Here is a 17109-nt window from a genome sequence, read left to right as displayed (position 1 = left end):
TATACTTTGACTATGTTCTTATCATTGAAACAGGGCTCTGGTGACTATCATCCAGCCCTGGACGGTTAAACTGAGTAATTTCTGCAGAGTCGGGATCATTAGAAAAGAGTTTCACCAGAGTGTGACTGCAACATTTTAGTCTCAAAACGAGGTGAACACAACAACGTTACACAGAGACACACTCACACTCAAACACACCAAACATATATCATCTGGATAATTGCATATAGGAAACATAGCAAGCTCCGCCCCTTCACAATGAGCAGATCTATTACAGCAGTAATCGATGCTTCTCAACGCTTTATTGCCGCTTGGAGACAAACAGCATCTCGTGATGAATGAGGCGTTTGGTTAATGATCAGGCCGGGATGGTAAAGGTCAAACCTTTATGTGTTGTGCGTTATGATAGCAGAGCAGGTTAAGGGGGGTGTATATGACTTTCAGAAAGCTGTTTTTTTATCCTTTATTTATCCAGAATGTGGCGTGTGTGGTATTTAATGGTGTGAGAGAGTACGTTGTTTCTGGAACACACTACACAGTGTACTGCTCATCTGTAAAGTAGAACAACGTGAACTAGGAGAGCAGCAGCATCCACAAGAGAACCATTAATCTCTTGATGAATCTACGGATCATTAAAATACCAATCTTACTACTACTATAGAGCAAATTCTCAAGTCTTGAAATCAGAGTGGTTTTACCGGGCCATCTATTGATCGCTTGAACTCTTTTACGCAGCTGTTTCTCGGCAAAAGCAGCCAAAAGCCAGCTACTAAAACATCAAAACTCCTCTCTGTGGTTCCTCATAAATGAAGAAATAGCTTATGTTGAAACCAGTAACTTTGTATTGAGATCTAATGTATTATGGCTCCTGTATGAACTATCGCTTATTGCTCCTAAACTCTTTGTAAGTCGCTTTGGATAAAAGCGTCTGCTAAATGTCTAAATGTAAATGTAATGTAACTGTAAGAAATGATCAAACAATCAGTGTGTGTTTCTTTACAGGCTGTTTCAGGATGTATACAATGTGCAGTATGTATAGGTGTAAATGTATGTCTATATGTGTTTGTCAAAATGTATGTACAGTATATATGAATGTGTATGCATGTGCAGGAGGGTAGTTGACAAATAAATGTGTAAAATTTGGAAAAGAACTGGCATAAGAGAGGATATTATCTTAATTGTTATTTCATATTAGAAATTTAAATAATATTATTATAAAAGAATGAATTATTCACAGTTGGTTTTCTAATTTTGCTATGTCACACCATATGACAAAAATACAGTATATTTGTTTATTTGTGTGCATACGTGGGTGTGTATTTGTGTATGTCTGTGTTTGTGTGTGTGTGCAAGTATGTCCATATGATGTATGTATAAGTGTGCATGTACCATATAGGTGTGTTTGTGTTTTTAAATGTATACATGAATTGTGTGTATGTAGAAGTGTGCATGTATGTCTATTGGTGTGTATGTGTATGTGTTTGAGTATGTATATATGAATGTGTGTATATGTGTATGTAAAGTACAAATATAAAATCAGCTACAATTTATGAATGTTTGTCTATATTCGCGTGTCGTCTGTATGTGTTTGTTTGTGTATTTATATATGAATGTGTGTGTATACGTGTATGTAAAAGTGTGTGTATATGTCTATAGGTGAGTATGTGTTTGTGTATGTATATTTATTTAAGTCTGTCTGTGTGTGTGTATAAGTGTGTCAGTTAGTTTGCGTGCACTGTATGTTTAAGTGTGCGCAAATATGTCTATACGTTTGTGTATGCATATATGAATTAGTTTATATGTGTGTGTGTAGTGTGCATGTACTACGTGTATATGTATGTATGTAAATATAATAATCTGTTTGTATTTGTAGGTATAAGCGTCCATGTTTGTCTATCGGTGTGTATGTGTTTGTGTATGTATATATGAATGTGTGTATACAGTATGTTTACATTGTATTTAAAAGTGTGCATGTAGGCCTACTATAAAAATATACATTAAAAGTCATTTGTATGTTCTCGACCAGCGACACAAGTAACATCTCTCTGGCAAACTATTTCAAATGTTATTATGACTTTAAAGATGCAGAATAACTAGAACAGGCAAAAAATATTGACGTTGTTTTAAACCGTACAGTTGTTGTATCTTTAAAGCGCTGCATTTGGCATCTTTGTACATGTACCTACAGAGCCGATGTCATTTTCTTCCACAGTAAATCACCATCTAATTGAATCTCTGTTAATAAACAGGAATTAGTCAAAGTTAATCTGATAATTTCCTTCATTGCTCTTATCTTCCTGATAAGCTATTGACAGGAGCTTTCCTTCCGTCCAGACAACCCAAAGATCTGCCAATATCAGAGAGTCAGCCTGGAGCAAAGCTACAATTGGCATCTACATGATTCTCTAACACTACTAACAGTGATGTCCCCTTAACAAACATCACTAATGAAGAGCTCGCCGCAGTTCAAAAGCTGCATTCAATCATCAGACAGTTTCTTTCTCTAACCACTTTTGTTTTACAGTTTATTTCTCTTCAGATGTCCATAGAGCGAGGCATCAAATCCGCGCACAAAAGATCTCTAAACGCCGCCACATTTGGCCTGTCAGAGCTCAGATTTGGAGACCTGTCTCTGAGAAAGCTCTTTTGTTCAGGCCGCTAAAAGCATTTCGGCATTTTAGACACATCCCTCTATTTTCTGCCTCGGCGTGGGCGGTAGATAAACACTGTTTATGATAGGAAAGAGTGAATTTGGCCCCGTGACAGAACGTTCTCGCCACAAATCTTTTTGTCCATCCGAAACCATTAGGAAAGACACGGCCTGTTTACTCTGAAAGATGGCTGCGTACGGACCAATTTTGATTTTTTGTAACAGGGATGGACAGTTTGCCTGCTCCCGCATGTATCATATACTCATCGTTTATTCAAACTCGTGTAATTTCAAACCTGTCTGACTTTCCTTCTTCTGCAGATCAAATAATAAGTTATTTTAAAGGTGTCCTGAACTTGCATTGTTTATTGTTTACTGTTAACATTAAAAAAACATCAAAATCAATAAGTAATAGGCTATTTTCTGCATGGGTTTTGAGGCCGGCTCGACAAAGGCTTGGTTTTAATGGGCGTGCCGCATTGAGGACTTGGAAGTAAACGCCCACTGCAATGATTGGATAGCAGTTTGCGTAGTTAACTTAGTTGGAGCCCTCTGCGAATTAGAGTTAGATATGTTACATTAGTCTACATATTATCAGGGCATGTCAACCGATCTCTAACAAAGCAGTAGTGACGCATAGTACAAATATGTTTTACTCACATAAGATTGCTGCGCCATTCCTATCAGATTCAATATTGACGGCACAGCACTGCTTTTTAATTTTTGTCTCTCCCCAAATCTAAAATGGAACTTTACGGTGAAATAAAGCAAACAACGTTCAATGTTTTACCCACGTGAGCTGAAATGTCTTTAAAAATAAACTTCATCCACGTATTACGGAATCTGATGGAAGGTTATGCAGTGACTGTGTTGCGATCTTTAACGGCGTGTTTATTGCTTCTATCTGGTTCCGCATGACTTGCCACTTCAGTACTGTCTTGCGCAAACCTGTAACGGGGCTAGCGAAGTAATCATTGATATTCTTATGTGGAGGCGGTGTTCAACCTTTCTGATAGGTGCATTCCAGGACCTGGCTTTCGCTGGGCCTGGTGTCAATAAAAGTTGTAATTTCAGTAACAAGGACATATTCAGTTCTAACACTTACAGGATATTCGCTTGAATACGATTCACTCTTATATAACAAAAGCTTGGGTTAAAATTGATGTTATAATTAATGACCCCTTTAAACAGTGCCGGTAACCTAAACCAAAATCTCGAACGGGTGCAATGCTACTGGAGCTAAATTAAACGTGTAACATTTACACAATATCAATATTGTCAATACTGGTATCTTGCAAAACCTAGCACACATCTATAGCACAGACTGAGATGTGTGTTACTGCAATTGTGTCAGTAAGATTGACATATTAGCATTATGTCAGTACAGAAATATATATATATATATATAATATAGAAAATGTCTCCTCTCAACACACAACAAAGCATTTCTACACATGCAGTGCTGCGATACGTCTGTTTACATGCGACCTCCTGACAAACACAGATGTGTGGAAAAAAAGCCCACTTCAGTGTTTTATTGATTGTGCATCCGAGCCCACCCTCCTACCACCATCTATATTGAAGAAAAGCAGACAGAGACTGGGGGTCCCCATCACAACGTCAAATTTAATGACCATTTCATTTAGCATACGTCTTATGCTAATGTACTTGGCAGAAGCGGGAAGGGGTCCGTGCACACATCTGCACTCAATAACACAATCACTTTTCCCAAAATTAATACCCACAACAGCTATCAGGAAAGGGGAGAGAGAGAGAGAGAGAGAGAGAGAGAGAGAGTCACCCGGGGACGTACACACAAGATGCGTTTAAAATCAGCTCGAGTGAAAAAAATCATTTTCTTAAACAGTTTTCTCATCTTGCTTTCCAGAAGAAAGTATCTAAACATTTTTAAAACAAGATAAATATACCTGAGAAGCATAATTGTGCTGGAAAATAAGGGTTGAGAACATGCCCTGGAATTAGGTTTATTTTTTAAACATTGCAAATAGTCTTGAGCACAAACGTTACTAAATTATGCTAAAAAACACAACAAAAATTGCACTTGGAAAATAATTACACTAGCAGAATAGGCTGACAAATGAGTAAACCCACGATATTTATCACCATTCCTCTATAAAGTACCCGCTAAGAGAAAAACGTATTCACATCATTGGCTTTTGTAGATCAACAACAGCTTGCTTTTAGGTCAAAGCTGATGTCACGCACAGAAAACAATTGAAAGAGAAAGTGATAGAGAGAGAAAACAAAGTGAGGTGGAAAGAAAATATCATTACCTCCTCGACTCTCGCTGTCCGCTGGCTTAACCTGTATAGGCCGTGTCATCTGCGAGAGAGAGAGAGAGAGAGAGAAAGAGAGAGAAGGTTAATCTGGAGGTGTAAGGAAGAGACAGGAGGATGAGTGGTTTGGAGCATGCAGCACATCTCCTGTATCCTCAGCTGTCAGAGTCACTGAAGCTCGGAGACTCCCAGAAGCCCGCAGGGCGAAAGAGCTCACAGTCACTCACATGTACCTGCATTTACATTACTCCAGTCTCGCGCTCATATCCTGACTTCAGTACATCTGTGGGTTGGTTTATTTTAGATGTCTTATGGGATCAGGAGAGACATGCATGTGTGATCAGGAAAGAGAGATTTGTGAACAGGTTTACGTGTGAGACCGAGAACGTTACACATATTACTGAGACACAAACACAACATGCATTGACACGCCGTTCAAAGTGTAATCCTCCTGATGTTTCAATGATATATTTGATTGGTAATTTTACTGTATGTTTTTAGACTTTAAAGGTGCTGTGTGTCATTTTTTGGAGGATCATTTGACAAAAAATGCAATATGGTATACATAACTGTGTATTCAGAGGTGTTTAAAGACCTCACATAATGAAGCGTTATGATTTATAACCTCAGAATGACCTATTTCTATCTAGATACAGCGATGGTCCCTTTGCATGAAATTCTCCATTTTGTTTCTACAGTACTCCTATATGGGCAAACTGCTCTAAAGAATGCTTTTCGTAAATACATTATCTCCTTCGGCAAAGAAACATAAACGTGACAACATCTTAGTCCTGTGTCTGCATTCGAAGTGCTTCGAGAGGGAGGGGCGGAGTGAGCCGTTGGTTGCAATTCACAACTTCACCACCAGATGCCGTTAAATTTCATACACTACAGTTTTAAGTCTCAACATTGTCGATAATGTTTATCTTAAATTGCTAAACACAAAAACTAAACTAAAGAACTCTAATAAGCAACCTCTGAGCAATCCTTATTATCCTATCAATCCATCTCTGTTTTCTTTATTTCCTTTTAAACTTTGCTCTCTGCGTTGGGCATTTTGCTTCAGGCTCACAGACGGATGTTTGTCAATTTGCTAGGTGCCGTTTCTCCCCAGCAGAGAGGCATGTTCTGTCTTTCATGAATAGGAAGCGTGCGCCACGATGCAGAGAAAACACCAAACAGACACATTTGCATTTGTTTAGAGTCTGAAGACGAGAGAGAAAATCTAACACATCTAATAAGTCAACGCTGAGATGTCTCGCGTGAGGCAGCTTTAAATCTGCGATCTGATAAGAGTGCGAATGAAATGGCAGATCATGCTTGCGTTCTGCATTACTCTACCAGAACACCGGAAATCACTACGGCAGACGGACCACTGGTGAGGAACATGGTGTATTACTGCAGATAAACAAAAGAGTGAGTGAACGACACAAAGAAGTAAAAGGAGATAGCAAGAGGTCTTTGGCAAGGTAGGCGTCGTTGATCTCTGCTTATCATTCACACTGGGGATTTCAAAGCACCATTAACCTCAAGGTAACATCTCCCAAATCCATTTAATTTGTTTAAATGCTAATTCTGTCATAAAATTCCAGAAAGGTCTAAGGTGAACCACAGGACCTTTGTGCTACTGTACACACAAATTACCACAAAACAGACACCAATTCTATAAATAGATAGTGGAATATAGACAAAACCAAAAGTGAACAAAGAAGTAAAAAGTGGTAAAATGCATCAAATGAAGATGTACAGGTAGGTGAGAAGCGGTTGCCCGTGGCGACAACGCTGTGGCAATGGTGATGGAATACTCTCCCGTAAGGGGTTGTCACAGTGATGGCACACAGGAGGTCGAGTCGCAACAGGAAGCAGAAGCTGAGAAAGGAAGTAATGGGGACTGATCGCTCACTTACAGTTAAAGCCACACGGAGACATAAAAGAACACGTGTGTGCTCACAGACACAGACAGGAAGAGGCCTTAATGAGAAGTTCACTCAAAATAAAAATTCTCTCATCATTTCTCACCATCGAACAATTTCTTTGTTCCGATGAACACAGAGAAAGATATTTGGAAGAATGCTAGTAACCAAAAAGATCTTATTCCCATTGACTAGCATAGTAGGAAAAACGTTCTTTATAAATGTCTTTGTTATGTTGAACACAAAAGATAATTTGAAGAATGTTTGGGCGCTTTTGACTACCATTGTCATTTTCCCCATTATGGTAGTCAATGGTGGCAAAGAACTGTCTGGTTACAAACATTCTTCCAAAAATCTTTCTCTAAAAATTTAATTTATACAGATTTGAAGATGAGTACACGATGACAGAATTTTGGGTGAACTGTCCCATTAACAGAATTTAGAGCGCTAATGTTCCCAGAAAACAACCCAACGACGCTGCCAATAATGGAATATTAAAAAAATGTATTTCTCTCATTGGAACTGTCACAAAAACGTTCAAACAAAAAATACATTGTGTTCTCTGTTTAGTGTTTTTAGTTAATAAAACAAAAGCATCTCTTCTTAAACAGACGTCAAGACAAAGCATCAACGACTCTTTTCTGTAGCTCAGTGGTTAAACCATTGAGCTTACAACGTGGGTTCGAACCCATACTTAGAAACAAAACTATAGGATAATGCAATGTAAGTCGCTTTGGGTAAAAGCGTCGGCCAAATGCATAAATGTGAATGTAAATGTAAAGATGGTCAGTAGTCGCAGATGTTTTTTCACAAAACATTTAAATCTCTCAGATCTAAAAAAAAATGTCCCCAAAAAGTAATATAAATTTGGGTACCATAAATAAATTAATAAATAAAAAGTTCCAAGGGCTGGGCGATATATAGTACCATTCTTATGCTCTCAGTTTCTGAATGACTTACGGTTACACGTCGCCACATCCGAAAGCCAGAAGGCGCCCTTTTGCAGAAACTACGCAAATGGGAAACTGAAGAAGAACAATTAGTTCCAGGAAATGCCTGTGGTCATATTCTATTGATGTTCTTCAAACCTTTTCAGGTATTTTCATGATAATAAAGTTGATTTATAGTAACCATAATCGACGAGTGTTGCTTTTTCAAATACTCGTTATAAACGACTCAATCTCGTCGTGATTTTAGATCGAGCAGACGAGCAGTACTTCCTACTGATCAAACAGCCCTAGTTCATGGAAGACTTGTGCATAAAAGTTCGAATCGATTTCAGAATCGATTTAGACATGTATAATTAACGTGAATCGTGATGTATATCGCCCTTGCAAACATTTCGCATCTTTCACAGATCTGCAGAATAGACCACACACTGCCATAGACTATGTAACACCGACAAAAGCACAAACGATAGGAAAGATCCGCATTACACACGGGACACGTTGAACCTTACACCACTATCCACTTCCATTCAAATTAATTCTAAATGTATTTCACAGTGACACACTCTTTAACACCCATCCTGTTACCACCTGAAAACCACTCCCAAATGCAACGTTTCGAGACGTTCTACGACCAGCACGAGGTCATCGCTGTCCAATTATGCATTATGAAGCTCATTTTATAATAATAATGCTGATAAAAGCCCTGCCATGAAGACAAATGTTCTACCGGCGGCTCTCTCTCACACACACATACGGTAAATACACAGATCTTGATGCGTACAGTGTTTATGATGATGTGTGTTCTACTGTACTTACAGCTCCTCTGTATAACTGATGACTGCAGCAGGATTCTGAGCAAAAAAACAAGGACGCCACATAATCCACTAGAAACTAACACTAGAATGAGTCCCTGTTTACTAATGTTTGCCCTGCACGAGGTAACACACACATCACAACAAAACCTCTCAACTAATCTCAACTAATTTATTGTTATTATGTTTAACCCTAAACATAATAACAATAAAAAACAAAGTTTACCCATGGTATTTTTATTTTACTAAAACTATGAAACTAATAGAAATGGTAATCAATTAAGCCATAAAACAATGGTGACTGCATTTTTACTATAGTGACACCATGGTATCAGTAACATGGTTGAAAACATGGGTTAGTATTTTTTTTATACAATTACAAAAACATAAATAATATCAGTCAGCTCTATTTTAATACATTTATGCTGAGTTGTATACTTTTTATTCATTTTTGTTTATTACGGTACGTGGGACTCTGTACTTCTTGGTTCTGATTGGTCAGTTCTTTCCAAGTTAATTTATCTCTAGATAACCATTAACAATGCACCGTTCATCCTGGCACTGTGGGTCATCTTTACATGTACATGGAAGAACAATTTTTGGCTGAATTGTTCCCAAACTTTTCAGTCGGCAACCCCAAACATAACAGCGCTAGTGAGTCGAGACCCCCACTATCCTCGGAGGTGGTTAAAGTACACAAACGTTGCGTGGAAATGCGCACATGCACCCCCCCACCTGCCATAAAGAATCTTAAACATCTTAAGAACCTTTATTGTGTCGCAATCTTTTTTCTTTGTATTGAAAAATTTAAGAAATAAATAGTAAAGCAAAAATGGTTCTTCTATGGCACTGCTGTGAATTTTGTAGCATCTTTTTAAAAATAATATACTGCTTACATGTAAAATGTATTTCTCCGCTGTCTTCCCTTAAGGCCAGGGTCCTGATCACCCTGTTGAGTTTATTTTGCAATAACAACAATCCTTTATTTAATATAGGTACTATCTTTGAAATAATATTGAAATACAATTGGTGTACAAAACAAACCTAATTAAATCAAATTATTCAATTTATTATTTGGTCAATGAATCCCTAAAATTTTTTGCAAGTGCACAACAGAACACAAACATAGCTATGTGCACATGAACACACATACACAGTTCCCCTGATGAGGATGGACTGTAGGTCACAGGGGGTGCGTCCGTCAGCTGGAAGCGGTGACCCCTCATGCCAAGCGTGGCTAAGAGGAAACTGAGCTCATTTGACAACACACACATAACTATAAGGCGACGTCGAGATCCTTACAAAAACTGTAGTGCTACCATAATTGTACCTACTGGCTACATGTGGTGCTAAAAATTATTATATTCATAAAGTATGGTACTAAAGAAAAACAGTGTACTTCAATCAATACTACACATTTTAAAAGGTGATGATCTATAGTTAGTGCTGTACTTTGATATAAATTTCTTGTTTATAAATCTATTGCATAAAGCATTAGGACATTACAAGCGTGCTGTTGTCATGAATATCGTCACGTCTGCGCTTACGTGCAGCTTCCACATCACATTACATTAGCCTCATATGAGCTTCATCAGGAGATGGTAACCCGTGAGCTTTATTATCTTGTTATTTAGAGAGACTGTGAAATGTTCTCAACGCTCGGAGGAAGAAACGCCTCTCCGTCTGGCACATTCACGTGTAACACGAATATCGTTTAAAAAACCGACCGCAGCATGATTATCTAACCACATGACACACGTTTAACACGCGCACATGCACGGCTGAACCAAACTCATGTATAAATGCAGATCTCGCTCTCTCAGCAGTAAAATTCCTGACCAGGGCATTCATTCCAGGTTATTTCACCGTAGTGTCTATTTACCACTGCCAATTACCTCCGACGATAATGTCGACTCGCTCCTCGCTCTGTAGAAACAAACGGGAGATGTGTTTACAGTAATGTGCTTACAATGAAAGCGTAGCAGGCAAACGGCCCAGAGGGCTTTCAAATATGAGCTTCTAGTTTTCTTAAATAGATTTACACGAATTCTTCAGTGAAACTATTTGTTATCTGAGATGTGAATCATTAATTAAAGGTGGAAGAACTTTTTCTGTTTCATACTATAATTAACTGACAGAGTACTTTCTCAAATTCCAAACAAAAATGCTGAGGATTATTTGCATTTGTTGTTTAAAAAAAAATGGACAGAGCTGGTCAAAATAAACCCAAAAAGTGAAAAATAGATAATAGTGTTTATAATATGTTTTGCATATCTAAGTGCAATGTTGCTAAAGTTAATACAAACTGAAGAATGACCAACATTTTTTATGTGTAGCGTGCCTCAAATGCAACAACACAGCGGTTAAAAGGGGGCGCTGGTGAGCACACTTCTCTACCATAATATGACAATTGCGCCATTAGGCCCGATCACATTTCGAGTTTAAAACAGCATGGAAAACTAACTGTATGTGTCATGAGAAGGGAAAAAGTTGTGTACACAGCGTGACAAGAAAGTCTTGTTTAAAGGTAGGCCTAGTTGTCGATGTGTTTCTTCACATGAAACCAACTTAATGTAAATATCAGTGTGTGTGTGTTTAAACTGTCTTTAAAATACGTTATGGAGAATGAGAATATCAGTCTTGGACACTTCCACTATTTCTTCATTTTTAATATACGTGAACATTCTGTCAATCATTTGTTTGACATCTTTTTGTAATTTGAGATCATCTTGTTCAAGAGTGTTTGGTAACACTTTCCTTTAAGCATGTATGTATAATTCATTATAAAAGTAGTTTTAAAGCTTTAGTAATGCACATTTTAATGCACTGTAATGTCTTATAATAATTGTTACAGTTAATACATTATAACACGTTTTAAATAGCTTATACTTCTTTACAACTACATAGTATGCATTACAACACACATTATGAAGTATTATAATGCATTTTACACTTTATTAACTCTTTATAACGCATTACACATACATGCTTCAAGGAAAGTGTTACCAAATATTTAATTCTACTCTGTTTAAATTACAACATATAATGCACGCAGACAAATCGGGATGCAATACGGTTATAAGAATATAACCAGGAAAAGCTATAAAATAAAAAATAATGAATTCCTATGTCACAATTATGTTTTGCCCATGAAAAGTAGAGAACACAATTATCTTTATTGTGATAATTTTTTGTGTTTACCGAATTGTATGTTTTTTTATTCAAATCTTTACTTCCATGATGTTTCAGTGGTTTCGTGAGAACCCAGTGGCATTAGAAAAACAGAATCATACACTAGCCTCATATTTAAACCGTAGTCATAGTGTAAAATACATTTACCCGACCGTAACTCTGAAATCCAGCTTTCTCCTCTCACATCGAATCAATGCAGAGGCCGGTCTTCAGAAGGTCAGCCATTCAAGCACACCGGCCTCCGTGTGGCCTCCGGCCCCCGCCTGCAACCCGCCGCTCTGCTAACTAGAATTAATGGACGTATTGATTTCGTTCCCCACAACTCGCATTGAACGTGGCGAGAAAGAAGCTCTCGCTGAAGGACAGCTGAGACCTCGGAGGCGCTCGGTGAAAAGATTTGATTTAAATAACACTGCAGGAGGATTGATTTAAGCAGATGCCTGTTGTGTGGTTCGGTAAAGACTGAGGTGCGATGCTACGGGAATCTCACAGGGAAGAAACGAGAGCCGGTTTTGTTCGTGGAAAAGTGATGCTTGAAATCGACGCTTAACACAGTTTTCAGATTTATTCAGATTGGAAAGCACGAAAGTAGATCAAATGTTGTATTAATATATCAGGCAACTTTAGTACAATTTAGAGCTCGAGGCAATTTTTGACCAGGGAGTTATTATTGATCATTGTAGGCCCGTGTTTTATTTTTAAATCTACCCATCCATCAAATCTGGGTTGAGACTCATAAATCTGGTTTGTGTTAGTTAGCAACAGCACTGAGATCAGTGTTATAGACAGGTGTGTAGACATCAGCTTTTCATAAGCCATCTGCTGACATCATCACCAAATCCAGCTGTGGGCAAGTAAGCCCTCCTCAAGATTTCCTCTTTTCTCTCACTCTCGCTCACTCGCTCGTTCTCCGTCTTTCTGTTTCTCCCCGAGGGCTCAACTAAAACATATCCTGCTCTGCTCCAAAATAAAATCAACACAATAAAGGCAAACACGCGCTTACAAACAGACACACGTATGACTGCAGGTAACGACAACATACTCTTCTTTGCCAGGTCACACACTCAATTGGACAAAGTTTGGAGACAAAAACAAAATAAACAATCGAGATCATTTTAATATCTCATAGACCAAAGTTCAGATCAAAATGAGTGAGTCTAAACCTGAGAACACTATTGTATGTCACCTGCGGTTTGAAGAGAAACCTGAGCATTTAAGAGAGACGGACACCAAAACAAAGATAGATAGATAGACAGACAGACAGGGAATGAGAGAGAGAGAGGATTGAAGAGGAAATGAGGGTGAACGAGAGACTGGATTGCGGCCGATTTCAACACAATGAAAACAGATTTCATATTCACACTTCTGTAGGACTCAGCATGGATAAATGTCTACATAGCAGAATGGAGAATAGCCGGGGGAAGAACGCTTCTGCGTACAGCAGATCAGCTCGTTTCTACTCCGATGGTGTTCAGTTTCCTCTCCAACTCAAGTTAAACAGCATTGTGAATACAGTTGTGTGTTATGAAGAGAGGTTTATTGGGGGATTTGATGGAGCGCTCAGTTGTGTTTCATTTAAGAATCAACTTTGTCTCAGATGTTTCTGCTAAAAAATTGTTCAAATCCATGAAGAGTATTGTAGTGGTAAAATCTGAAAACGTTTTTTGATCAATTGTTAATAAATGCAGAAAATATGCAATTAGTCTGTGATTATTTTCATGCTTTTATGTTTATTTTGAATGTACAAAAATATTGATTGTTGATTGTTTTACACATGTATTACATTTAATAATAGGGGTTAAGTTATATTATGTTTTTTGTTTTACGTTTTGAATGTAACATTGTTATTAAGTTACTAATTATTATTATGTCTGTGCACTTTCCCGAATTGATGAAAGTTGTTATGGATGGTTGTTAACCTGTGTGTATGTTTTATTAAGTAAACGAAAGTAGTAAAACAATTATGTTTTAGGTTAGAAATGTTTTTTTTGTCAAATGTGATGTAGCATATGAAGTACTAAAAAAAACGAGCACAGCAGAGACGAGCCAAAAAGAGCAAAAAGGTGATGCAGATCGTATCGAGGATGACTTAAAAAGACTGTGGAAGCCTTGGCAAAGTTCCAACAGATGACGTCAGAGGAGAAGCTAACTGCAACCTAAGGCCATGAATAAACTTTTTTGACATGAAAAAGTTGTCAAAAGCGCTATAAACTTACATTTATACAAAACTATGCTCCAACCGGCGTTTTGGCCGTCATAAAAAATATTCAAGCTTGATCCTGCTCCACCTCCTCCGCATGTTGTTATGGAAACGACACACTACTCGCTTGTCATTGGTTAGCTGTGAAAAGGAGCTTGACGTAGGGCGTTTCTTTTTTCGGAAAAGTTGATCTTTGGATTTGGTTGTTGAAAAAACTATTTAAAAAGACGCCTTGAACTGCAGAAAGAGACGCCGGCACTGGTGTTTAAAAAAGCGTTTTTTGAAAGCACAGTTTACTCCATAGGATTTTAATGTAAAAAAGACAACTAAAAAGGGAAAAGCGAGATGCGAGATGCTTACCAGATAATGTCTGACCAGTGTCTTTCGATGCGTGAAACCCAGCTGTTTACACCTCGAAATTTATGTACAAATGTTATTGAGTTCATTTTGCTTCATTTGCAAGATATTTTATTTAATAAATATAATTAGAATACTTGCGAAGAATTGTGTCTACCACTTGTGTGTTTGATCAAAATGTAAAGTGAGAACATTCTTCTGATCCATTCTGTGCTTAAAGCGACCTGACAGAATTCATTTTTAATAATCATTTTAAAATCCCTTTTCCCAATACAACAACTATTTTCATTTCATTCTTGTTACGACTGAATAACAAATATGACTTACACCACCGGTAACAGATTCAAGATGTGCTTACAGTATAAACAAAAGCATCATCATTGCATGCATGGTCTTGTTGGGATACGATGCATGCTCGTGCATTTGTATTTTCCTTCGGCCTCAGTGACAGAATGCATGCTCTGCTGCGGGTTTATGTATATGTGTTCTCATTTAAACAGCACAGCTGTCAGTGAGAATTACATCCTCTCGCTTCTCTCCGCCTGAGATCTGACAGCTGGGATGTGAAGAGGACGAGACGAATGGAGAGCGGTTGAAGCCGACAGCCATCGAGAGAGCAGCAGGTTGAGCCTGAGAGAGGAAGGGCAGATTTTCCTTAACCTTCAAATAAACATGCACCCACGCTCTGGCCACACAATTAAAAACTCAAAGAGTAACTATTACATTGTACTTCAATTTAAATTTCTTGCCTTGGGTAATGTTGCAGTATGTGAATGTAAGCTGTCTGCCAAGTTGCAAAGCCGATAGTGAACGCATAACAAAGGTATTGGCTTGGGAAAAAAGGAGTCGACTCTGAAAAATGTATTTCGTTCTAATTTTAGTTCCGTGTCATATTTGCATCACTTGTAATGCCTGCCTACGTTGGGACGCTGTACACATTAAACCAATCCCAGGAGACTAGACCATCTGACCAATCAGAGTAGGCTGACAGAATGGAGAAATAGATGAATCACTGAATGAATCATTTGAGAGTCAGTCAAGAAGTAAGATAACAATAACTGCCAATTATTTAGAAAATGTAAGTATTTTTACACCTTCTATGTGTGTTATCGTGTTGATGGACACTCCTTAAACCACAGCAGGACCACAAAATATTTACTCTTTAAAAATATGCAATAAAGATTTAAGAAATCGCAATTTAAACTCTCATAAAATGTGCTAGGATCTACACAGTGAAGCTATTGAAGAACCATTTTGGGTTTAAATGTTACACTGATAGGCAGTGTGCCAGTGACCTGCTCTTTGCGCCCCTGACTTCCTGTCAGGCAGGAAGCGCATCATAAATGAGTGGCGGGGGCTGGAGGGCGAGCGCATGGTATAATTTTAGCGTCGCTGGCACCTGCCACACTGAGAGAGCCTGACCATCAGAATGAATGAGGTCATAGCCCATGTGATCACATAACTCTCATTTATATGTAAATTAAACTGACACTACAGTTGCGCACACACGCATGCACACACACACACACACACACACACACACACACACACACACACACACAGACACACACAAAAGCTTTGCATCAAACCCTAGTGAGCTGCATCATTTACTGACTATATAGGTAACTGCCTTTTGAGGGGATGTATAGACAGAACGTAACAGCGGATGGAAACACAATATGAACCTAATATTGTAATATGGCTTCACAAAGCCTCAACACATCCCACATGTGTTTTGATCTCTGGTTTGTGCAATCGTGTCGCTTAAGATCTTCACTGTTACATCTGCATCTCTTTCTTCAGGCCCAAAATTGTGTAAATGCATCCACGAACCCTTTACAACCCTTCGGCCCTTAATGTTGCATATTTAAGATCAGTAAATAATGAATGCACTCTGATCCTGCAGTCCGCACCATTACCGGACCTCTCTCCACTGCGGGCATTCACTTGGAGAGGGAGATTTATCACTGAAAATTAAATTACAAAAGCCTGAGTATACGTAGTAATGTAAACTATGCAAACATATGCTGCTTCTCATCAGACAATAATGCCTTTCAGCTTTGGTACTGCAGTAATGTACAGCAGGTAACATTAGGGCAGTTTTATTCTACACTTCATAAGGACTTTTGTTTCCCTGAGGTCAACCTATAATGCTAGTCAAGCTTTCTTGCAACAAAATACTTTTTTGCAATTGTACGTTGTTTTATATACTGTATATAGAACATCTTTAGTTACAGACATTATATAGAGATACTGAATATGTTAAAAATATGTTTTAATTGATATCCTTATTTAAAATTTCTCATACCTTTATATGTATAGGTATTAAGTTAATGTGTAACATTTATGCATTTTGATGAAAACACACTAAGTTTTTATGTATATATAATACAACCTACAGAAATATGTTTAAATTGATTTATTCATAATATATAATATATTTTTGTATTTACATTACATTTCTCATTTAAATTTAACAAAAATTAAAATAAATAAAACAAGAATTAAACAGGCTACTGTACCTTTAAGAATAAACTTTAATTTAATTTTAATTTAAATTAAAAGACCATTACAGAGACTGTTTTTCTGATTTACTATTTTTATGTGTTTAGTTAAAGGGATATTTTTGTTTTATTCTGTGAACTACTAACAATATTTCTCCCAAATTTCAAATTTAAGTATTGTTTATATTTGCATTTATTTGAAGTAAATTAAAACAGAAAAGATGCTCTGTAGTT

The 17109-nt window shown here is 37.6% G+C and overlaps 1 protein-coding gene across 4 annotated transcripts in view; it reads right to left on the bottom strand.

The window, feature by feature from the left end:
• LOC130418366 (CUGBP Elav-like family member 5) overlaps positions 1–17109 on the bottom strand; it is a 140937-nt gene that overhangs the window by 69000 nt on the left and 54828 nt on the right. For all 4 annotated transcript variants that reach the window (XM_056744470.1, XM_056744472.1, XM_056744471.1 and 1 more), the window contains exon 3: positions 4945–4993. In XM_056744470.1, coding sequence (XP_056600448.1) covers positions 4945–4993 — 49 coding nt within the window. The remainder of the gene's footprint in view (positions 1–4944; positions 4994–17109) is intronic.

Source organism: Triplophysa dalaica, chromosome 3 (genome assembly GCF_015846415.1).
Source record: "Triplophysa dalaica isolate WHDGS20190420 chromosome 3, ASM1584641v1, whole genome shotgun sequence".
Classification (NCBI taxonomy): domain Eukaryota; kingdom Metazoa; phylum Chordata; class Actinopteri; order Cypriniformes; family Nemacheilidae; genus Triplophysa; species Triplophysa dalaica.
Note: the sequence above shows the minus strand (reverse complement) of the source record. Positions and strands in the feature narration are given on the sequence as shown.